The sequence below is a fragment of the Fukomys damarensis genome, unplaced genomic scaffold (assembly GCF_012274545.1).
Source record: "Fukomys damarensis isolate Sample0158 unplaced genomic scaffold, DMR_v1.0_HiC HiC_scaffold_2, whole genome shotgun sequence".
Classification (NCBI taxonomy): domain Eukaryota; kingdom Metazoa; phylum Chordata; class Mammalia; order Rodentia; family Bathyergidae; genus Fukomys; species Fukomys damarensis.
In genome coordinates, this window is record NW_022900914.1 from 55378535 (window position 1) to 55403722 (window position 25188).

Genomic DNA, 25188 nt, shown 5'->3' on the forward strand with positions numbered 1-25188 from the left:
CAGGCCCGGAGCTCGCGCGCACGCCGCCGGTGATCGCAGGCAGGCAGGCAGGCAGGCAGCTGACCCCTTAGCAAAACTTATCAAAAAAAGGAAAGAAAAGGCTCAGATCCATGCAATCAGAAAGGAAAAAGGTGAAGTCACAACAGATCCAACAGAAATCCAGAGGATCATTAATGCCTACTTTGAGAATTTGTACTCTAACAAAATGGAAAACACAGAAGAAATGGACAGATTTATAGATACTTATGAATTACCAAAGTTGAATGAAGAAGATAAAAACATTTTAAACACCCCAATTACATTCAGTGAAATTGAAAATGTAATTAAAAACTTACCGACAAAGAAAAGCCCAAGTCCTGATGGATTCACAGCTGAATTTTACAAGACATTTAGAGAAGAACTATTGCTGCTACTGTTTAAACTTTTCAATGATATTGAAAGGAAGCAATACTTCAAAATTCATTGCTGGAGGAAAGTATCACTTTGATTCCCAAACCAGGGAAAGATGCAACTAAAAAAGAGAACTACAGGCCAATCTCCTTAATGGGCATAGATGCAAAAATCCTTAACAGATATTAGCAAACAGAACACAGAGTATCATCAAGAAGATCATACATACTGACCTAGTCGGATTTATTCCAGGGATGCAAGGATGGTTCAACATAACATAAATCAATAAATGCAATACACTATATTAACAAAGTCAAGAACAAAAACCACATGATCCTCTTGATAGATGCAGAAAAAGCAATTGACAAAATTCAACACCCATTCATGATAAAAACCCTGCAATAAATTGGAATAGATGGTGTATATCTCAACTTAATAAAGGCTATCTATGAAAAACCAACAGCCAACATCATATTAATTGGCCAAACCTTCACGTTAAAATCAGGAACAAGACAAGGATGCCCACTATCACCACTCCTTTTCAATATAGATCTGGAAACATTGGCCATAGCAATTAGACAAGAAAAAGAAATTAAAGCAATAAAGATGGGAAAGGAAGAAGTTAAACTGTCATTATTTGCTGATGATAGGATCCTCTACATTGAAGACCGAATAATTCCACCAAAAGACTTATAGACTTAATTGACACTTTTAGCAGAGTAGCAGGATGCAAGGTCAACACACAAAAATCAATAGCCTTCTTGTACACAAATAACAGACTCACTGAGAGAGTAATTAGGGAAACGATTCCTTTCACAACGGCATATTAAAAAAATGAAGTATCTAGGAATCAATCTAAAGAAGGAAACAAAAGACCTCTACACAGAATATTACAGCACTCAGAAAAAAGAGATTGAAGAGGATATAAGAAAATGGAAAGACAACCCCTGCTCCTGGGTAGGAAGAGTCAACATAGTGAAAATGGCCATACTACCAAAACTGCTGTACAGATTCAATGCAATGCCAATTGAAATTCCAACACTGTACTTCACAGAATTAGAAAGAAGAATCCAAAAATTCATTTGGAACCATAAGAGATCTACAATAGCAAAAGCCATTCTAAGCAATGGAGACATGGCTGTGGGTATAACAATTCTCAATTTGAAACTATACTACAAAGCCACTGTAATAAAAACAGCATGGTACTGGCAAAGAAACAGACCTGAGGATCAGTGGAACAGACTGGAAGACACAAAAACAACTCCAGATGTACTCAGCTACATCATCTTTGATAAAGGAACTGACCATCCCCACTAGAGGAAAGATAGCCTCTTCAATAAATGGTGTTGGAAAAACTGGATCTCAACCTGCAAAAGATTAAAACTAGACCCTTATCTCTCACCATGCACTAACTTAAAATCCAAGTGGATTAAATATCTAAATAGAAAAACAGAAACACTATACTTGCTGGAAGATAAGTCAGGCAGACCTCTGGAAGACATTGGCATAGGAAAAGACTTTATGAACAAATCCTCAGTAGCACAGGAATTAGCAGAAAGAATCAACAACTGGGATCTCATCTTATTAAAAAGCTGCTTCACTGGCAAAGAAACCATCAGCAGAACTAAGAGACAACCTATAATGTTGGAAAAACTGTTTACCAGCTTCTCCTCTGACAAAGGACTATTATCTAGAATATATAAAGAACTCAAAACAACCAGCCCCCCGAAATATAAAGACCCGATTCAAAAATGGGCATCTGAAATGAGCAGACATTTCTCAGAAAAAGAAATAAAAGTAGCAAGTAAATATATGAAAAAATGTTCCACATCACTGGTCATTTGAGAGATGCAGATGAAAACAACACTGAGATTTCACCTCACCCCACAAAGAATGGCTCCTATCAAGAAATCACACAATAACAAATGTTTTTGGGGTGCAGGGAGAAAGGAACCCTTCTCCATTGTTGGTTGGAGTGCAGACTGGTGTAACCACTATGGAAGTCAATATGGAGATACCTCAAAGAACTAGGATTAGAGGCTCGACTTGACCCAGCCATCCCTCAGTTAGGTATCTTTCCAAAAGAATTAAAAGTACCATACCACAGTGATATATGTGCACCCATGTTTATATCGGCACAGTTTGTAATAGCTAGAACTTGGAAACAGCCCACCTGCACATCAGTTGGAAACTGGATAAAGAAAATGTGTTTTTTTCTATGAAATGTAATACTACTCAGCCATAAAGAATGAGAAAGTAGATTCATTCCTAGGTAAATGGTTACAGTTTGAGGATATACTCCTGAGTGAAATAAATAAGTCACACATGTAAATACCGAATAGTTTCTCTGTTGTGAAATACTAAAATAGTACTCAAGATCCTAATGGGTTAATTAGCAATGTGAAACAGGAAGGAAAGGACTAAAGGTGTAGGGACAGTGAAAAGGTTAGGGGAAGGGGAATAAGGGAAAGGGAAAAAATATGAGAAAATGTAAAAATGGAATTAAAGTGTTTGTAGGTGGGGAGGGGAGGAAGGGGTGAAGGGACAGTGGGGACAAGGGGAAAAAATGAGAAGCAAGACCTGTCATGTAAAGGTACAAGGTTGTAATGAATGTAACTGTACTGTCTACATAGAATGTACCAATAAATTCAACTTAAATTAAAAAAATTAAAGACAATAAACAATTGGAGTGGATTGATGAATGCCAGCTTTTTAATTTTTCCAAGTGTTGCTAGCACTATTCTCCCTACTAAGATTCCACATTAGGCCTAGGCTGCAACAGTGTTTATTTAAACTCATTAAAAATTAGAAAACATTTTAAAAGATACATGAAGAAAATTTAAGCCCTCTGAAAAGAAATTCCGTACAGTGGCCCACAGCTGGCATATGTAGGACACTCTGTGATACTGAAAGCTATTTCTGTCATTTATAGTAATTCTCTTCCATGTCCAGGTGGGTCTCTTCCATTATCTGCAAGTCTAATTCTAGACCACACTCACATTTCTCTCTATTTTGTACTGTGCACCCTTGAAATTCATACAGGAGCACAACAGGTTTTACCCTACCTAGTTAGTGATATGATAGTGTGCTTTTATTGTGGAAAAATTCAAGGACATTCCATTGTAGAGAATATATAATGAACCATCAAATATTATCACTCAGATTCAACAGTTATAAATAATGGTCAATCTTGTTCTCCACCCATTTCCACAAACTCTGATAATTGTAAAGCAAATTCCAAACACGTTTTCACCCACTAACATCTTGATTGTGTATCTAGAAAAGCTATGAGGTCTTTTTTTATGTTTTACATGATTTCAGCAACATTTTTATTACTTTCGTCAAAATCTTGAAGTTCAAGAATTAAAAGGAAAAGAAAACAACTTGATTGCATATCACATACACTGATAGATCCAGCCAGCTTTTTACTTGTTAATTAACAATGAGCAGTGACTTAATATCACAAATACAGAGTATAGTGGGTGCAGTACATTCTGTATGGTGATGTTCCAGGGTTATATTAACCTTTTATTTTTTTTATGAGGTCTTTTTTTAAAGTTACCAATGTACCATATTATTGACATACTTTAAAAGATTTATCACTACATAATATCAAATATTTAAATTCCCTGGATGGTTTCATAAGAGCACTTTTATTTGTGGATTTATTAATTTAGGTATTAGGCTTTGGTTTGTTTTATCAGGATGCAAACAAAGTATATGTTTGTTTTTTCTCACCAGAATCTGACCATCAAGATTTTCATGATATCAGCAACATGGTTTTAATTTATTATTTTTTGTCTTTTAAAATTGTGAGTTTATCTTTAGAGTTGATCATTTTTTTCTTGAAAGAATGTTTCATAGGTGGTGTTTTTTCCTTCCAAGAGACAAATAATGTCTGGTTCTTTCTGTTTCTCTTTATGTTAACAGTCATTGAGGACTTGGTCTACAACCATTATTTCATTTTCAGTGTTAATATTTTCTTACTTTCCATACTGTGATGCAAGAAAATATTGACGTAAGACTTGGTTCCTGAGGCATTTTCAGTTTTCATTTTGTTGTGCCATACTCTTTAGCAATTTTCCACTACTTTTAAAAGTGTGACTGCAAATCTTTCCCATCCACCAAGCAAGAATGGTAAAGTGCAAGTAGAGCCATCATCCACAATCATCACTTCATAGAATGAAAACTTGTTCAAGAGCAGATGTATGAAGGACTTAACTGAAGAGTAAAGGATAGAACTTGAAATATATATATTGTTCTGGAAAACTGCACAGCTATCCTGATTTTTTTTTTCGTGCTACCATGGATAGAGACATTGGGTTTTGGACTTACAAGAACAAGAATGTAGGAACCATTGTTTAACACCAATAAAAGTGGTAGATATCCATTAGATGGTAAAGTGAAAAACTTGTCTAGCCACATTATAATATAACTCATCCTTACCTTTGAGAATCTGTCATGTCATGTATTCATGTAATCACCACCGTATACAAAAGTTCTATTCAGTTTAAAAGCTATTATTTCATTTATTCAATAAACACATATGTAGAATACCTATTTGGCATGTATTGATTTAGGCACGTGAAGTTTAAAATGATTTATTTTACTTAACATTATAGCCTCAATTTTCATCTGCTTCTCTACATACAGATGATTCAAGTTTATCCTTCTTTATGGCAGAGTTATACTCCATTGTGTATAAGTACTAAATTTATCCATTCATCTATCAAGGCATGTATATGCTGCCTCCAAGATGTAGCTAATAGGAATTGTGCAAACAAATATTTCATGGTATCTCTTATATAAGAATCCAAATTATAAATGAATACAAAATAAAAAATAAGAAATAGGGAGACATATCTTTCACAAAAGGTAAAAAGACCAAGAGTTGGGGAGAGGGGGAAAAGAGAGGAGAAGGGGATGAAAAAATAATTGAGATGTGTTATATGTGTGTATTAACTCCCCTTCAGGAATGAAGTCATTAGATACTATAAATATACATTTTGTACTAATAAAAATTGAAACAAAATTTTTGTAAGTAGGGAAGGGAGGAGGGGGTGAAGGGAGGGCAAGGTATGGGGAAAAATGAGAACAAATATCTGTCATGTAAAGGTACAAGTTCCCAATGATGAATGTAACTGTATTGTATACATAAAATGTACCAATGAACTCAATGAGGAAAAAAAAAGTAATATAAAAAAATAAGAATTGAAACAAAAGAAATATAAAATGAATTAAAATATAGAATAAAAATATGACAAGGATTAAACAAAATGCAGCATAATGGAGACAATATGATCTATCAAGAGGAAATTTCAGTAAATAAACTTGTATTTTTAGTCACTGTGTGGCTACCAAGAAGCTTTAGGACCCCCAGGAATGTAGCATTCTTTCTTTGAAAGAGCCCAAGACTTATTTTTCTCAGACTTATTTTGAAAATAAAACAAAGTGAAAACTTTCTGAAGAAACAAAGGCTAATTATAGATTGTAAGAAACTACATGTCCATGTTTATCTCATTTAAAATATGACTTGCCCTAGTACATATTATTACTGTAATACACAGAATTTTTTCCTTCATCTTTCCTAAAAACTTCAAAAATGGATTCCTATGCTAATGTTCTACTGATGGCAATCTTTGTTGCCATGCCTGCTTCTCACTTCTAAGAAAGTATCCCTCTGAAGGCAGAGGGATTACACAGCTGGCTCATGATTGAGCCTGGTGATTTCTGAATCTGTGCTCTCCACTCTCCACACCACTCACCTAATATCCTTTTATGGTAAACCATGTATACGTAGTACATTTTAATATCCCCCATCGTGGTATCTCCCAAGGGAGAAGCCTGGTTTTAGAAACCAGAGCAGAGCGGGATACCAAAGGGTAGGAAGCCAGGAGGCTCCCGAGGATTCTCTCTGCTAATCACTGGTTTTAGATGCCTTGCTACCTCCAGCCCTTGCTGTCCTTTTCATTTCCTTTGACCTTTCTAATCTGTAATCTCCTGTCTTCTCAACACCAGCCTGATCAATGTTTTGATGGTAGCTTTGTGTGCTATTGACCTTGGCCAATCAATTTAACCTTGTATAGCCAACTCTTACTCCTTGTTAAGGAGGAATAACATAAATTGAACTGCTTGAACTGGGATCTTCAATTTAGTTCAGCTGTTTTGGCTTAGACAGTGTTTTTGAAAAACCAAATTTGTGTGCCTTTATGGTAGATTTGCACCACTAATTTTCTACATTCTCCATCGCTGCCTGTTGAGTCATACAAGCCTTTTCTGTGAGTTTCTCATATGCTTCAGAAGGCATTTGCATTGGCTAATGGTAAATTAGCATCCTTAGGCAGATCTGGGATCCTGTGGGCATAGCATTCTGATTTTCTCATACAGCGAGTCTCTTTTAAATCTAAAGCATTGCTTGTAGCAGTTCTTTCACTGGTCAGAGTTACACACCGATGTTCTGCTCCCAGTGATGAATCTTGAGGGGCTCAGGAGAGACCGCAGGCACACCAGGGCATCCCATAGGGGAAAACAGTTCAAAGCAACTCTGCTGAAATTCATCATTGTGCATGCTTAGGAATATTGAAGCAATAATTTGCTATTAGCAAGCAGTCTAGTCTTCTGGCAGAAAAGCCTACATTAGCAAATGAAATAGTAATATTTTGCTTTGCACAGAAGGATTCCCTTATCATACTTGGGAAAGCATTCTTCTGAAAGTGGCATTTTCCAGAAGAGGTACAAGGCCAGGGGACAATAAACTTTCCTTTGCTGCCACATGATTTTTACCAGAGTCCTCTTCAATGCAGGTTGCCAATTTAGCCTGTTCCATCTCCAACAATGAGGAAGGGGTGAAATTAGTCCGGATGGCAGCCACCCAGATTGACAGCCTATGTCCCCAGGTAAGCATTCTTCACTTTGTCTCAAAAGCCTTTTGGTGACCTGACATATGTGACCTTCTCCATTCAAACTCGCATATCCGTTCTTTCCTTATTTCATCTAAACGAGAAATATTACCCATCAATTCTGGGCTATTTAAAGTTGTATCTTCCTAAAAAAAAAAAATTCTAATTACTCCTTGTATTCAAAATTACTGGGGCAATTATCACCTTTTCCACTCATATTGACTTTGTTCTGTTTGCTTTGGGTTTTGATTAAAGTGCTCCATATCTATTTACCTTGTCTCAACAAGTAAATTATAAGCTTGCACATGTACAAAGCAGGAGTTATATTTCTCCTACATTTGCACTAGTAGGGCATGGTGGTGCACACCTTTAATCCCAGCATGCAGGAGGCTGAGGCAGGAGGATTGCTGTGATTTTGAGACCAGCCTAGGCTACATAGTGAGTTCCATGTCAGTATCAACTACATAGTGAGACCCTGTCTAAAAAAAGAAAAACAAAAACAAAAACCTACATCTGTATTTATTTAGCCAATACTTTGTGAAACTTGAGACTAATTACTGTATCTTGAAGAAGCAAAACAAACATGAAGGGTACATCATAAGCTACTGTATCTTTCATGTCTTTGATTGCCCGGGACACTGATGAGCCATTTATTTCTAGAATCTTCAGGGTGCACGGTTTCAAAGTGGTTTTGTCCTGCTTCTCCTTTTGAAGATTGCACTCATCTTGTTTCTGCATTATTTCTGACAAATAGGTCATCAATGCTGCTCTCACGCTGGCTGCCCGACCACAGAGCAAAGTTGCTCAGGATAATATGGACGTCTTCAAAGATCAGTGGGAGAAGCAGGTCCGAGTGCTAACCGAGGCGGTAGATGACATCACCTCAGTGGATGACTTCCTATCTGTCTCAGGTAATCACCACCTCACCTGAGATAAGAAATATCTCGAAAATGTCATGGGTCTGTGATTCAAGTGCTCTCCTTGGCCCTTTGAGCATTCGGTCATCTCTATAAATGTGATTATAACACCTCCTTGAAAATTCTCATTTCAAGACACCAAGTCAAGGCATCAGAGGGGGAAAAAACACAACTTTCTGATAAACATGTCAGAACCTGAACAGATTTCTTGAAGGAGTTAGAGTGCTAGAGTCCTTTTTAGCTTCTGTAGTTTTTAAGCAGGATGAAATTTTTTTTTTTTTTTTTTATACCAGGGATGGAATTCGGGTCCTTGTGCTTGCGGGGCAGGCAGCCAAACAATTGAGCCAAATCCCCAGCCCAAAAAGGATGAATTTTTGATACATCTTAATAGCCCAGGTGAAAAAGGATTATGGAATATGGAATTGGTTAATCTACATGGCTTATGTCCTAATAAGAAATCAGTTATTTCAATTTTGTTATGTTATCTGGGCCATTTTTCCAATAAAATAACCACTACAAGATTTGTTATGAACAGGCAGAAATAGCAGTCCCAGAATTAGTCCACTAGAAGGCACGTGGAGGCACTTACCTATGAGGTTGTACAGGAAGAGAGAGTGAGAAAATAGAAGTAACACCACTGTAATTGCAACTTTCTTAGTTGTAAATGAAGCCAGACCAGAGGAGGCTATTAGGGTTGGATAACTGTGAAGTTAATTTGACTTTTAACAGTATTATCATGCTGTTCATAAGATTAGTCTGCCAGCAAGCAAATGGGCCTTTTTCCAAACAGTTTTGACCAAACATATTTGGCCAGTTCAACTGGAAGTTTCCTGTGGAGAGGAGGTTACAGGAAACATCAGCCTTGTTTGTGAGGCATTCAAAGAGTCAAGTGACTCTTGGAAATTTAAACTGGCCAGGTGTTGATTCTACCCGTAGGTGTGTGGAATTGACATCTCCCAGCTCACCCAGTACTTGACCCGGCCTGACCTGCCTTTGGCTGATTGAGGCTTGAGAGGGACGGGTCACAGCACTGATGAGGGGAACCAAGCAGACAGAACATTGGCTGCAGCCCTGTGGAAACGATTTCTATGGGGAGGCTGCCATCTTGGAATATTTTCCCTAGTTGCAGTCTCTCATTCTTTATGAAAAAAAAGTAGACAATTAGTTCCAGTTGGAGGCTCGTGTCTAAGGCTTGGGTAAGAACAGTAGAGTTGAATCTGTAGATCTGATAGATAATCAAAACGCTAGGTTTCCAATGATGGAGGGCGGATGGGGAAGCCAAGCTAACACATGCTTGTTGTCTGTAATTTGCCTGATTCTCTGTTTTTTGCTTTAATTCTCACCAATATTCCATAAGATGGGTATTAATATTCCAAATCTGCCTTTTAGAACACTAAGTCTGTGAAAAAGTGGATAATTTAGGAGAGATGCTATGAAAATCCAGATTACCTTCTTTTCAGATTCTATCAGTTTCGCTAAGTCAAGATAGAAGGGAAATTTTCTTTCCTCGCTGCTTTCTACTTTCCTTTCAGCTCCCTTTTCTTGCCCTGGTGTCCTCATTCCAAGTTTAAATATCTTCTAGAAACCCGTTTTGTTTATTATTTCATGATTTTTTGAATAACTTATCTATTCATTTAGATGTCCCCTTGCTCTGGGTTGGCTGATAAAAGAATTTAGTATAATATAATTCCTGGAGTTTTTACTTTGTTGATGAGTAAGATACATTATAAAAGATACACTCCAAAATGCATGTTTGTAACGTGCTTAGTAATTGGTTAGATCAGGGTGTTGAAGATTTAGATGCTGGGGAATAGAAAGGTAGCCACAGACACTAAGCTTCTTTCCAATAGCTGCTCAATTTTTGTAGGGTGACTACAGTTCCCCTATTAGTGGCCTTCCTCCTAGCCTCAGATCTCTCCCAACAAACCTGATCTCCTCCAGAAATTTTCCTCTGAATCCCCTTCTACCTACAAGTACATAGAAAACATCTGTAAGCTACTTCTTTTCCAATAGAGGAATATTCCAGAATTTAAAACTGTGCCCACTTACCCTTTTCTTCAAATGCTGTACAGGAATTTCTGAGGGTGGGGAGCAGCAAGGTGAGGAGGTCTTATCTCAGACTTTTTGAACGGTACAAAGCTTTTCTTAATTTCCTTCCCCCCAGCCTTGCCTTTTCGCTACTTTTCTCCCTGCTATTCCTTTGTGCGTCTCATTATTACCAGCAACAAGAAAAGGCTTTGGCTCCTGCTGATAACACAGTGCAGTCCACCCTGAGTGGTACAAATGCTGCCGCACGCCACGCCAGGAAAATGAACAGTGGCTGTCAGGCAGCCAGGTTGGCAGGGCCTGCTGGAGCACGCCTTTGGAGTCGGCAGCCAGGCAGCAGGCGCCTTTCCACAGACCAGGCTTGACAAATGATGACACAGCCCACACTTTCCTGATGGTTGGCTGTGGACACAGCCCAATAGTTGGGGAAACTACTTCTCATCTCCTTTGTGAGCCAGTGCCAAGCATTTGCATCGGTAAATTGCAACTTTGGCCCAGGAGATATTTTAGAATGGCATTAATGACATTTTAGGTATCATTTTCTTCATAGGGGAATATCTGTTCTGGCAGGAAACTCTATTAAAAACAACAACAACACCAATAACAACAAAGAAGATCTTTGTTTCTGAAAGGCTATAATTTTTTTCTTCATGCTACCTGAACTCATGTACCTGAATGTTTAATTTGTTCATATGGAAAGCATCAAGTTTGGGGAACAACGATACTTGCTATTAACATTGCAGGAGCAAAACCAATTTTCAGTTGTGGTCTGGGCTCAAAAAATGTGAAATGGCTGCATTAGAACATTTAAACCTTTCCCACTGGGCAAAAACTACATTTTTTAATAGTGCTTTAAAATGAGAGCCTTGGCGTTAACCATGTGACAGTTTAATTCTTAAACTTGGCTCACAAAATTGTAGAAATCCAAGATCTGAGAAAGCCATTAACTCAACTCTATAATGTCCAAGACTTTTGTTTTGTTTTCTTTGCCTTTTTTTTAAATCTGTAAAATCTTCAGTTTGTTTTCTTTAAAAGAAAAAAAGTCACACAGTGAGTTTGGTTCTGAGTTTAGAAACTATGACTTTTGTGGTGCATAACAATGAAGTGGTTTTGTCATCATTGATCTTTTTAAATAACAAAATTACATCTCTCTGAAAGAGTAAGGTCATAAAATTTCAAGGGACTTTATTGCAAAATCCGTTGCATTCAAATGTTTTATGACATATTTTATATACCCTGGTTGATATTAAAGTTACTATCAGAGAAAGGGTGTTTTTCCTTGTAATGCAATTTCTGGAATACACGTGCCCCCACATACACTTTCACCTCTATGTTTTCCATTTTGAATGGCATTTCTTTATATCTTTATTTCAGGAATTTATTCTATTCAAAATATCTTGAGATAAAAATGTGTAATGCATTGTTTCTTTCCAATGAGCCCTTTCATTCAATATCTAATTATCTGCTGTCTGTACAATGCTATCAGGGATGCAATATGAATTGCTTGTAGATTTTGCCTTCAAATAATTCCTTGCCTTTCTTGATATAAACTAGACCAGTGTGTTTGCAAACACACAGTTGCAGACCAGAGGGTGCAGAGAGAAGGAGAGGGCAGTTATCACAGAGGATCCAAGAACCTGTGTGTTCCCTAGGGGTAGTCTTTGGATAAAACATTCATGTCTATGTGAACAGGAACAAGTCTTTCTCAAATACGTTCTTAGTGCTTAAGTTAACAAAATGTAAATCTATTTTAAAACATTCTGAATCATAGTGGCTTTTATGTGTATTTCATCCATCAGTATAATTACTATCGTGAACGAATCGTGACTCATTTTTCAATAAAAGAGGTCCCTCTCTTTGGGAAATGCTTGGAAATGCTGAGTAAACCATCAGTTCATTTGGAAAAATTAGTAAACTCTTACATTAGTAAAATTAATACTTCATTCACACCGCATGACTAACTTGATGATCCAATTATCAAATTAGTTAATGATTTGACTGATTACAGTGTTTTTGTTAACATGGGCTTTAATCCTAATCTAGTTTCCTCCAGTATTTGTAGCTGTGAAAGCTTACTTTTTCTGCCTTTAATTTAAATTAGGATCATGTACCCAAGAGAAAAACTATCATTTTCTTTTAATATATTGGATCACAAGTGGGGCTCTTAGATTTTTTTTAAAAAGACTTTATTAACTCCATAGAGATTAGTACTTAATATAACAAATAGTTATCCATAGAGCACTAAACATTTTAAACATTTCCTTAGAATTATATTTTCAAACATATTCAAAGGACATAATCACAAGTCTGACATTGGATATGAGAAATAGAACATTGCCTGTTTGCTGAACGTATAAAACTATGTTTTCATTATGCTATACAGATAAAACCTTACCTTCTGCCAGTGTATTTTCTAGTTGGTCAGTGGCAGAGGAATTCTCGCTTTGTTTGCAATCTGATAAAACCGGCCACAAGACTGATTGGTTTTTAATTATAGGGAACTCTGTGATTGTGTTGGCCTCATCAACTTTATCATTGCATGTACCTTCTGTGTCTATGTCTATGTCTTTAAAAGACAGGGTGATATTTGTTTTCTCGTTGTCCCTTAAATATTTTCTTAATAAAGACACAAACATGCACCCAAACTTTCAACACTGTTTATGTGTAGTAATAATTCTATTAGGCCAGATTACTCCATGTTAGCTGGCACAGCACCTCCTAAAAGGCTGTCTTGGGCAATAAGTCTAGAACTTTGAAATAAAAGAAGACATGTTCTTCATTTCTGTAATTGTCAATTTGGGCCCTAAATCAGAAACATGTAGAAACTTCAAAGAAACTAAATTCCTTAGGTCCCCAGCCCAGAGCTGCTGATTCAGAACCTCTAGAAGTAGCACCCAGAAGTCTGTGTGATGCTACAAGCCCTCTGGATGGTGCTCAACCTTTACAACTACTTCTATAATTATACCATTTCAGTGTTAGCAGGCATGTATTGAAAGGTGCAAGGAGAGGAATCATAGAATTTCTCAAATGAACTGGCTATTAAGTTCTCAGTGATGTAAAGTCGTATACATGTGTATATGTCCTGTCCACAGAAAATCACATTTTGGAGGATGTGAACAAATGTGTGATTGCTCTCCAAGAAGGGGATGTGGATACCCTAGACCGTACTGCGGGAGCCATCAGGGGCCGGGCGGCTCGGGTCATACACATCATCAATGCTGAAATGGAGAACTATGAAGCTGGAGTTTACACTGAAAAAGTGCTGGAAGCTACAAAATTGCTTTCTGAGACAGGTAAGCTTGGATACTAGATCTCACCAAAATGTTAATGCCATGGTTAATTTCTTTATCTGCATAAATCAGTTTCATTGTTTTCTGTGGGCCTTTATGCTGCTAAATTGCACATATTATGGAATGGGTGGCGTACGTGAGGGCTCACTTTGTTTCTTGGGTTTGAAATGAATAACTTTAGGAGAATAACACTTTCATCACTTTTTATGAGTACCTTATAGTTTTCATATATAATCTCACCTGATTCTCACAAGAACTTTATGGAGCAGACAAAACGTTTGTATTATTTATTTCCAACTAAAGATGGGAAAATAGAGGCTTGGAGACAGGTATCTTCTAGGAGACAGGAATGAGACCACAAAGCTATAAAATAGTGCATATGGGATTAGAGGTTGTAATGTTGACCTTGATGACCATTTCTACATCTGTGCTTGAGAAGATATGAGCTTGAAGTAGCCTGGATAGTTAGTGGGAAGCATGAAGGCTTTAGGGAGCACATGGGTATCAAGTACTCAGAGAAAGGACATGGTAGATGTTTGGAAAGGGTTAGACTTTCAGCAATTCCTCTTTCTTTTAGGAGTGTCTTACATCTCCTCCTCCAGGGACTTCTATAAATCCTAGTTACTCATGGGAGCCTTTTTGGCTGTCAAGTGAATTGCGATAGAAAAAATACTTCCACCGAGTTAGCACTAACTCTGCACAGCTTTGTAGGTTGTCTCCACTAGCCTATTCATTTATTTATTTATCTGTAGGTTTTGCTCTTGACCAATGTCCCTTGGTCATAAATCCCTCATGCCTTATTATTTGTTTATATTTCTGTCAAGGTGAGAATAAAAAGAACATTCAGGGGAAGAAGGACAAGTTGAAGGCAAAAAAAAGAAGAGAGACTTTAACTCCGTTATCGGAGTTGGGAAGTAGCAATGAATTGGACCTTTTGTGTGCAGAGAAGAGTCTTTTTCCTCAGTCCTCAATGTGACCCTTATCAATTTGCGTGTGGACTTTGGGTACTGGTACTACTAGCCATTTTAAAAATAGGTATCTCTGAAAGATCGCACAGAGCAGTGTTCCACGTTCTACATCATAAGTTAGTAGAAATATGTTTCCTTCCACAAGGAAAAATTACTTACAAAGATTTCTGTAGATATTTGTTAGCCTAGAAAAGGCAAAGAGAAAACAACTTGTAAATGTAGGCATTGGCCTGAAATATAAGAAGAAAGAGAAGACTGTAGTATCATATAGTAAAAAGAGTACATCCTGATTATTGCTCTTGAGAGCCCTAACAGACTTAGAATTAAAAATAACAATGATAATGATGTTATATCTGCATTTTAATTAGCTGAGATTTAGCATGATTTTCTTTCAAATTGTGTTGCCCTTTGCTTCAGTAGAGCAATACAAAGCAAGCCATACATATCTTTCCTCACTTGGGAGAAGTGGAAGCAAGAATTTTAAGGATATTTTTTTCCTTTAGTAGAAGACTGTCTCGCATTCCTATAGTTCTCATCTGTTGTCTTCTCAGCTCTATTCGCTTACAAAGTCTCTTGTTTCACATGGTCTAGCGTGCCATAGCACTTTTTTGAAGCTGACCTTGGATAAGAAGTATTAGAGAAGGGTAGAAGTCATGGAAATGGGACTCAACTCTCGCCTGGTCATGACTGATGGAAACAAATATGGTAGATGAAAAGATAAACACCATATAGCCAATTTACGTACGACTATGTCCACAGAATATTCAGGAAAATTTTGTAAATAGGGAGGAGAGGATGGGATAGGGGAAAGGGATAAAAAGAAAAAAAAGAATTAAGATGTGTTGTGCATGAGTACAAATCCCCTATGATGAATCTGATCATTATGTACTGCATACAAGTAAAAATAAAAACAGAATACTCAAGCAATAATACTCAGGATATTTTAATATTTCTTCCTTCTTATCTCTTGGACTGCTTTAATAATAGGAGTTGTGACCTTTAGATATAAATGTACTTAAAGGCAAGGGCTTAGTTGATTGGAATTTTAACATACTTTGCATCCAAAGTTTACAAATATAAATCACTTTCTGGTTTATCTTTTATTTTAAAAAATAATCAATGAAACAGAGCCACCCTCTCTAGAATATTGTTCCTAATCAAAATTTAGCTTACTTATTCATGTCAAACCATTTATAATTCTCATCCCAAGTCTCCCTTGTAGGGATGCAGCATTCTGGAAACTTCCCTAAAGACCCTTCCTTATTTTAATGTCCACATCTAATTCCTAATTTAATAGAATACATGGACAAGACTTTGGATTGTATTTTCAGGATGTATTAAAAGTAACTAGGAAAGTTACCAAGTAGGAGAGACTGAAACAGGTAGCTTATGCAAAGCTGTAAGGGAAATTGTAGAAATTCATGGTGAGGAAAAGTGGACTTTAATGGGCTGAGAACTAGATAAGATACAGATGCAGAGTTTTTGCCTCTGTCTCCAGTTGCTATTCTGTTTCTTAAACAGGAACAATATATTGTTTATAGGAGCAAAAAATGTTAGCTATTAACGGACTGCTAATTAAACTGCTGGGGATTGTTCTTATATAGACAGCACACATTGAGTTGGGGGAAGACCACAGGATTGCTGCTACGATTATGGTTGTACAAGGTCTTTTTTATTATAGATATTTTCTGAAATAAGTTAGTTGTCATATCAGTATATAGACATATAGCCTCAAAATATTACTAATGCATGCATATTACTAATGACCAAATTTCTACCTTTGGGCTAATGTTTTGTATTTTAAAAAATTATTAGAGCCACATTGTCAGTTACTTTTCTATGAATGTATAAAATTTGTCCTGAGAGTACATTTTATTATGAAGAAATAATAGAGAAATAGGGGCAAAAAGAGAAAAGTGACAAAGAAAATATGAAGAAAAAAACATATCGTCATGTCAACTTTTTGTGTTTTCTGCCTATCACACCTAGTAGATTCTATTGTTTCTTTTTATTTTTGTTTGCTTTTTAATCAGTTGTTAGATCTAAGATGCTCAGTGAGAAATTTTAACACTTCTGTACCATTTGGCCTGAGCAATTCTTTCTTGAAGTTTGGCTCCTGGGACTGTCTTGTGCTTTACATCGTGCTTACTAGCATCCATGGACTTCACCTACTTAATGCTTGTACCATCTCCTCTTTCATCCCAAATTCTGTTAACCAAAAATTTCTCTAGATAATCTTGGGGGTTTAGGGTAGGCAAAATAACACCCATGGAGATGTCTACTTTTCCAACTAGCTGCCTGTGCTGAGCTCTGTGAAAGTGACAGGTACCCAAAAACTGATCCAGTCATCTGTACTTTTATTTTCCTTGAATTATCTTCCCTCCCAGGAAAAATAATGTTTGACTTAAGTGTTTTTTCATGTTGATAAAAATGCTGACTTAAATTTAGAAAAATACTTTAATGAATTACTAGTATATAAAATTGTAGGGCATTATGTAAAAAAAATGACCTACATCTTATGAAACTAATCTAGGTTGACGAAAAACACAGTGAAATGAATCTACAGCAGACCCATTAAAACTTACACAGAGTATTTGATAGGACCTTCAATAAAACCTGAATTATAGCAAATTACAGGTTGCTGCAGGAGACTGAGAGGGCAGAAGTACTTTCAGTGATATCATATTTAGATACACAGAGAGGAACCTGTCACTGAATGGATTATATTGAAATGTCATTTCTGTACATTTGATAACTGATGCAAGTTACTGGCAGTGGGAATGGATAGAGAAAGCCTTGAGATTCGGCCAGATGTTTCTTCTTCAAAGTGGACAATGGGCCAGGACAAGAAGAAATAATTTAGAAAATGTTTTAAAATGAGAATTCTATGTTATTGATAACTCTGGATGAAGATAATAAAATTTTATCATTTTGGAGAATACATAGACTAAAGAGATGGTATAATTTTTACTTCCATGCTCTAGAACTTTTGTTTTTTGGTACTGGGGATTGAAAGGCAGGCCACTGAACCGCTGAGCTAAATCCCCGGCCCTATATCTTTTAAATGTGTTGCATAGAAAACGTAAGGTGACCAGCAGATGTAAATAGTACTGACAAATTTGGGCAGTTTGGTGCAGTACAGCAAATACAGGACAGAAAAGAGAACTCAATCACTTGACTGCTACAAGCAAATTTTAATCTTGACCTAATTAGTTACTTCCTCTGGGACTCAGTTTTCTCCTGTATTATCTGATGTTTTATCATTACGGGGTGGTCAGTGTCACGATCTGAGAATATGTGCGGCACTGCTCCTGGCTTCCCCTGTGACTGCACTCAACAGGACAGTCACTGGCACGGTGAACCCTCTGTAGAAACTCTCTGTAGAATCCATCTGGATTGGGACCTCATTATTCTGCTGGCAAAACACGTCCATGCTGCTCCCACTTTCCTCCCTGTATGTTCTCCATTTCCTCCTCCTCCTCAACATGTGTTTATTGAACTTATCTATCCATTAATGTCTAACTCAAAGAAAAAAAAAAAAAAAACCAACTAACTCAAGTCTCAGAGACAACAGAATTCTCTCTTTTGACACTTAGTATAGCGTAAAAGGCCTGCTCATAACTAGGGAGGTGTTCCTGTATGTATCCACAGCCTGGATGGTATTGTCATCATATACCTGACATTTCATGTATGCACATTGATTAAATCATACGAAAGTATTAGGATAGCTCACTCCCCGACCCCCAGTACAGAACATATCCATAAGCAGCATCAGACTCAAAGAGCAAGATTCTGAGACAAACAGAATCTACATATAAAAGGAAAACACTTGGATCCGCTTTTGAGATGTGCTCCCTTTATTCAGACTTGTTCAGTGGGATGGCATTTTATGAAGATTGGGGAGATTTGGGCAATTTACCTTATTCCTGTGGCTGGGATTATTGGAGGAGGGGAGAACAGGCAGGGAAACAATAGGAATATCAAAAGGAGGTGGTATGGGCAGCTCATTGGGAAGACAAAAATATTAGGTATTCTAGATAGGAAGGGCTATTACAGCTGAAGTCACTTCTCCATGACTGACCTTGAAATTAGATTACGAAAGTAATGAATTTCCTCAGAAACTGTAGTGACTGAGCTTGCTCAGCCTAGCTATCCTAATATATTTTAAATGTATTTTAATGTAATACTTACTAGTAGTGCAAAGTATTTTATTTCTCTCTGAAAGGTTAAAATGATGGTGATGTGTAGGGAATGTCTTACTTGTTGATAGCTTTGATATTCATGACAGTGGAAATGTAGAAATAAAACAAAGAATGGGAAGGAAAATTCAGCCACTTAATAGTACTTAAATAGGCAATGTATACTTCCTCTCTCTCTTCCTCTCCCTCTCCCTCTCCCCCTCCCTCACTCACTCTCCCACTGGGGATTGCACCCAGGGTTTTTGTACTTAGCTACATTCACAGTATATTTTATTTAATTAATTAATTTATTTATTTATTTTAAGACAGTTTTACTGAGTTGCCTAGGCTGGGCTCAAAATTGCAATCCTTCGGCCTCAGCCTCCCATAGTGTGTGCCACCGCACGTGGCTGTTTCAATTTGTGTGACTGATACCTATATACTATACATATCGCAGTTTTTTGTGCCTATTTTTATTTATGTTAGCCTGAAAGCAAATGTAAGGTTTCTGGCTTGGAACACATTTACTACTGATACAAACTACCATTCCCTACATTTGGTTCTCCCTCTGAGGGCAATGTGATGAAGGCACACAGATTCTGCATGTACAGCGCAGATCTGCACCATGAGAGAGGAACGTGCATAACTCACTTAAAATAGGGGCTGACATATCACCCAAGAAACAGATCTTGGAGAGAAGATTTTTAGCCTGATAGTGACATAGAAGTGGAGATGAAGTAGTGTGGCTGTAGGAATGTTCACAATTACACATTTATGTGTTATAAATGGGAGGCAACATAGCAGAACAGAGAACACTTTTATGGTGGTGACCATTTGTCCCAGAAAACCAAAAGGACAGGAACCTCCAAATATGCCTGAATCACAGCATGGGTTTACAATCCTGGGAACCCCAATGGACATGGTGATGCTTAGTCATTTCAAGAGTATCAGCACCAATCACAAGCAGCAGTGATAGTGGCAGTAGAGCAACATGTTTTGACTTGCAGGGTCAGTACTGTTGTCCACCGGAATGAGTGGCCAGGATGTCTTAATTGTGTGCAAACAGGCAGTAGTTTGACCCTATCACCTAAATTCTGTACAGAGAGAAAGATGCCATATGGGTGATAGATACCTGAATCAGGGAAGGCTCTGCTGACGACATCTTACTTTGAAGTGAGTGTAGAATATATCAGTGGAGTTCTCCAGAACTACTGTTCATAAGGAAGCATGGGGAGCTCTGCACCTAGCTGAAGGACCAGAGTTAACTGATGGACAAAATGACCCCGAATGTTATGCCTTCCTGGTTTACCTTTCTCTACTTTACCTATCCTCTAATGTTAGCAAATTTCTTCCTTGAAGGTGAAGTCCTCTCTATAACCACACCAGCCAATCCCACTTCTTTGCTTCCACTGATCTCTTTACTTGCCAGTCATTTGGATCGTGCCACATATTTCCCTATTTTAAATTCTGTATTTGCCCATTTATTTATTACCCATATTAATACATATGCATATTTTCCTGTAATCCATTTGTCTTCTGCGTGTCTTTCTACCTGTGTATGTATATTGAGTTTTCATTGCATTTTAACCCCTTGAGATCTAAGAGCACATCTTCATTTCCTCCAGCATTGATTACAGTTGAAGCTCAAAAATATTTTTCAGTATAAATGAAACACATAATGACATGGTTCTTTATTTTGAGAGATTTTATCATTTAAAAAAAATTATGTACCTATGATCAAAATTGGAATCTTTTGAACCATGTGCAAGAAATTCTTAGCAAGTGTTTTACTACATCTTAATGCAATCTAAGTATTTAAAACTCACTGATGCCAAATTAAACTGTATTTATCAAGCTAGGTTTTGACAAACACTGAGCTAAATAAGGCATCATACTCAATTCTTTATTCATTCCTCAAGCTACAGAATTAAATATGCCACCCTTTCCTCCTAACTTAAAAACCATTTGTGATTATTTTTGAAATGCTTATTTTAAACTGTAAGAAAACCTTCCAAGCAAGCAGTTTCTTTCCTTGGGGAAAGGAATTTGTGTCTAGACAAGAGCAGATGTATGCTCCCTGATTCTCTTAGGGTAGTTACCATGAATGGAATTTAGAGTTGCTTTCCCCCTTCCTTCCAGGCAGCCCTTTTTCATCTTTTATCAAACAATTCAACTCATGGGTTATGTATGGCCTTCTGGAACTTAAATTTGATTTTGATGTTTGAGATGCACATTATAATTTTTCAAACATGAGTTTATGAAAATGGCAGCTTGTAGGAACTCCCATGGAGAGAACAGATGACTGATGCTGACAGAAGAAAGCTCGAGGATAAGAACACAAGTGAAAAAAGAACCAGCACTGGCTGGGTGGCCTTTACTGTGACCTGGAGAGGCAGTTTTAGTCCATAGTAGTCATGAGGAAAGAAGGAGCAGATAAAGCTGGGCTACTTTTGCCCTTGCTTTCGAAGTCCAGTGCTCATTCCAGGGATGCATTATCAAGAAAGAACACAGTGAAAGTCAGAACATCATTGGTGTAGACAGAGGCATATTTAAATTTAAAGAAAGTGTACATTTTATTTCTATGCTGCCTCTGAAACATTTTAAAAGCATTCAAACATACTTTACTCAAGATTTGAATTTATCAATTCTATCTATTACATAATTGAAGTGATACAAGTTTGAGGTGAAAGGGGAGTAGTCTCAGGAAAATTAGAGTAAGCTGGGAGGACAAACTGGGTTTGAATTTTTAAAAATTTTGTAAACTACCTTTTTTTAAAATTAATTATTTTTTGGTACATTTAAGGCATATAATGTAGTGACATTCATCATTGGAAATTTGCACCTTTACGTAATCCATCTTGGTTCTGATTTTTTCACCATTCCCTTGACCTCCTTTCAACACCTGCACCCCTCCCTATCTACAAAGACTTTGTTTCCATTTTTCTTTTTCTCATATTAATTCCATTCCCATCTTTCTTTTTCCCTACCCCTCCCATTTCCTCTTCCCCTCTTCACCTTTTCTATTTCACATTATTATACCTTTTCATCCTTATTTATACTTTCAGTTTCTCACAAAAGAAAAACTGATATTTACACATATGCATCTTATTTATTTCATTTAAGAATATCACCTCAATGCACATCCATTTAGCTACAAATGTCTCTAGTTTCTTATTCTTTATGGCTGAGTAGTACTCCATTTTGTATTTAAAAACAAAACACATTTTCTATATCCAGTCTCCTATTGAAACTACTTTTTCTTTAAAGTCCTTACTTTTAAAGATTCTCTTTCATCATTCATCAGTGAAGTCAGAATGGAGCACAGTGTTTAACAGTGGCCTTTTTTGACAATTAATATTAAAAGAACAGTTATGGGAGTGAATTTATCCAATCTTGTTCTCAGTTAGATTGCATAGAATATACCTTATTAAAAGTACAACACTGTCACCACAATGACATGGTCCAGAGGAAGGGAGAGAAGGGCAAATTCAGTATTAAAGCTAAGTTGTCCCAACTTCCTGAGTTGTGGATATTCCTGTGTTATCTTCAGTTTAGTTCATTGTACCTCAGAAGGCCTGCGTTTTTGGTGGTGAGTCCCTACAATTGAACCAACAAGTCCCATCCAAAGGATCCTAGGCAAATTTGTATGCTTTAATCAAAGAAGTGTGTGGATGGGTAGATGCAGAGAGTTGTAGTGTGAAGATGAATACAAGAACTATTTATTTGGAATCTTTTATGTTCTGGGCGCCATTGTAATCTTCTTACATATGTCCTAGGGTTTTTTCAGTGCCCCAAATGTGGAACCATGTCTATATTATTTGGTACTCCATTCCTGATGCCTAAAGCCCTATGTAGATTTGCTATCAAATAGGTGTTTTGTTTTTTAATTGGTCTTGCTTTGTTGCTGAGACTGGTCTAAAATTTCTGCATTCAAATTATCTTCCTGCTTCAGCTTCCCAAGTAACTGGGACTATAGGCGCTTGCCAGCAAACCCAACTGGTAATAAATTTTTTGAACATATTATTTCTAAACTTTATGTGAAACCTGAAAAGCAGCTAGCTGTCATTGTTTCTGTCTTACACAAGGCAAACTGCAGCTCAGATTTGTTAAATAATTTGTGAAAAATCAAATGTCAAGACTTTTTGGAATGAAACACCAAAAGCATAGACCTAGCATTGCTGCTACAAACGATAAGAAGTTTTATTGTATCGTGCTAGATATCTTTACTGATAATATTCATTTCTGGCAAATAATATTGTACTAGTTATCTAGTTCTATGTAATAAATCACCCCCAAATTTATCATCTTAACATTCCATTTATTATTTCTGTTTCTGTGGACCAGGCATATTAGAATGGCTTAGTGAAAGACCTCCACCCAGAGTGTAGTCAAGATATTGGTGAGAGATATGGGTGTTTAAAAGATCATCTGGTGAAAGCTTCACTTCCAGACACTCATGTGCTGTGGAAGGCCTCACTTCATTTGTTGTTGAACTCTTGTTCTTTCCTGGGGGTTCCAGTTCTTTCCTGGGAGTTCACCAGCACCCTCTCTGTTACTTGCCAAATGGAATTTTCCCTAGAGCAGTTCACTATATGCTAATTGGCTTTAATTACAATAAACCATCAAAAGAGCTAAAAGGATCAAACAAGATTGAAACCCAACTCATTTTATATCTTTTTCACAGAAGGCCCTTGTCATCCTTTGTCATATCCTATTGGTTAGAAAGGAATCATTATTCCCAGCCCATATTCTGTTGAGAAAATTACATAAAGACATCTATACCAGGAAAGAGAGCTCCTCTGGGACTTTGCAAAACTTGCCTTACCTCCCATATGGATTTAAAGATGTTAAAGATGGGAAACACAGGAGCCAGGGATTTAGCTCAGTGGTGCTTCCACCTGCTTTGCAGGCACAAGGTTCTGAGTTCAATCCCCAACACACAAACACACACACACACACACACACACACACACACACACACACATACACACACACACACATGCAGGAGACACAATGATGATAATGAGTAGCATAATTAGGAAAGAATATTAGGATGTGTGGACAAATATGACAATGTGGACTACACAGGCACATGTTTGGTGTCTGGAACAATGGGCTGATTTCCTTGTGCAGTGGTTTCCAGAACACAAAAGATCCAGTGAATCAAAATAGACATACACAGTAGTGACCAAGAGAGGACAAAAAAATAGCAGAGCTGGATAATGGGGAAGAAAAGGCTAAGATTGGCTCAAGGTGCTTGGAGGTGTGAGTTGAAGTAGAAGAGGAAAGACAGAGTAAGGAAATTATATAGAGAAATAAGATAGGAAGCTGTTACATAATTCAGAGATCACAATGTACATGTCAAAAGGAAGGAATAAAAAGTAATGACATCACTAGAAAAAAATGGAATTTCCTTAGCTGTAAAGCTCAAATGTTAATCTGTGGATCTGAAGAGGAGATATATAACTAGCAGCAATGAAAGGCGTAACGAGGATTAGGGTGTACAAATTCAGGGTCACAGTGAAAGGTTTGGGCAGTGCAGGAACTTCTGGCCTCAACAGGACTTAAACAGCCTTATATCTTGTAGAGAAGGTATATCTACATCTAGTGGAGGACATGATTCTGTAATTACATAGAAAAATGAAACAATATGCAAGAGGCAGACTTATACATCTATTTGATCACTTCATGTCCAGCAGGTGAAACTAAGCATCCCTAAAAAGGTTATGAACTCAAGATTTTGAAAGATCTATTTGTGAAGAAGTGAGAAAACCTTTAAGGTCTTCTAATAACTTAACTCATGAGAACGACAATATTTACTAAAATTTCTAAACCAATATAGAATGATGGCAAGCCTTTATAGGTTGTCTTTCTTTGTTTTTGAAATGTACAGGTGTGTCACAGAATCATGTTGGAACAGCTCCTATTTCTACAAGGACTGTGACTTAGAGCTTCATGCTCAGACTCTTTACAACTGATTTTGCTCCATGGATATGCTGAAACATTAAGACCCATCTAGCACCTTATAAATGCCATTCAGACATCCCTTTGGGCAAATTTAGGCCCTAGTGGTTTATAGCATACTCTTAGTTACTGTTTCTTCACCTCTCCTCTAGTACTAGAGGCTTCCTGAATTATTCCTCAGCAGTACTGGGTAAAAGCTATTTTGGAGAAAGTTTGCTTCATCTGTAGAAACAATATCAAATAACCATTCGTTGGTTTAGGACAGTGATGGAGAACTTATGGCACAAGTACCACAGTGGGGGTGCAAAGTCCTCTCTATTGACTCAGGAGCCAAATTGCCCCAACAGCTGACCATTGGATAACAGTTGTTTTTCTAAACTAAAACCTCACTATTTAGGTTTAATTGCAGTGTTGACACTTTGAGATAAGTAAGTGGGTTTTAGATTGCAGTTTGAGCACTTGGTCTCTAAAAGGTTTGCCATCACTGGTGTTTGGGATACTGGAATCATCTCAGTCTCCTCAGATTAATTATGTCT

At 37.1% G+C, this 25188-nt stretch overlaps 1 protein-coding gene across 4 annotated transcripts in view; it reads left to right on the forward strand.

Moving 5' to 3' along the window:
* Ctnna2 (catenin alpha 2) overlaps positions 1-25188 on the forward strand; it is a 1075894-nt gene that overhangs the window by 968035 nt on the left and 82671 nt on the right. For all 4 annotated transcript variants that reach the window (XM_033765089.1, XM_033765087.1, XM_033765091.1 and 1 more), the window contains 3 exons: positions 7194-7286; positions 8044-8200; positions 13345-13545. In XM_033765089.1, the coding sequence (XP_033620980.1) occupies positions 7194-7286; positions 8044-8200; positions 13345-13545 (451 nt within the window). The remainder of the gene's footprint in view (positions 1-7193; positions 7287-8043; positions 8201-13344; positions 13546-25188) is intronic.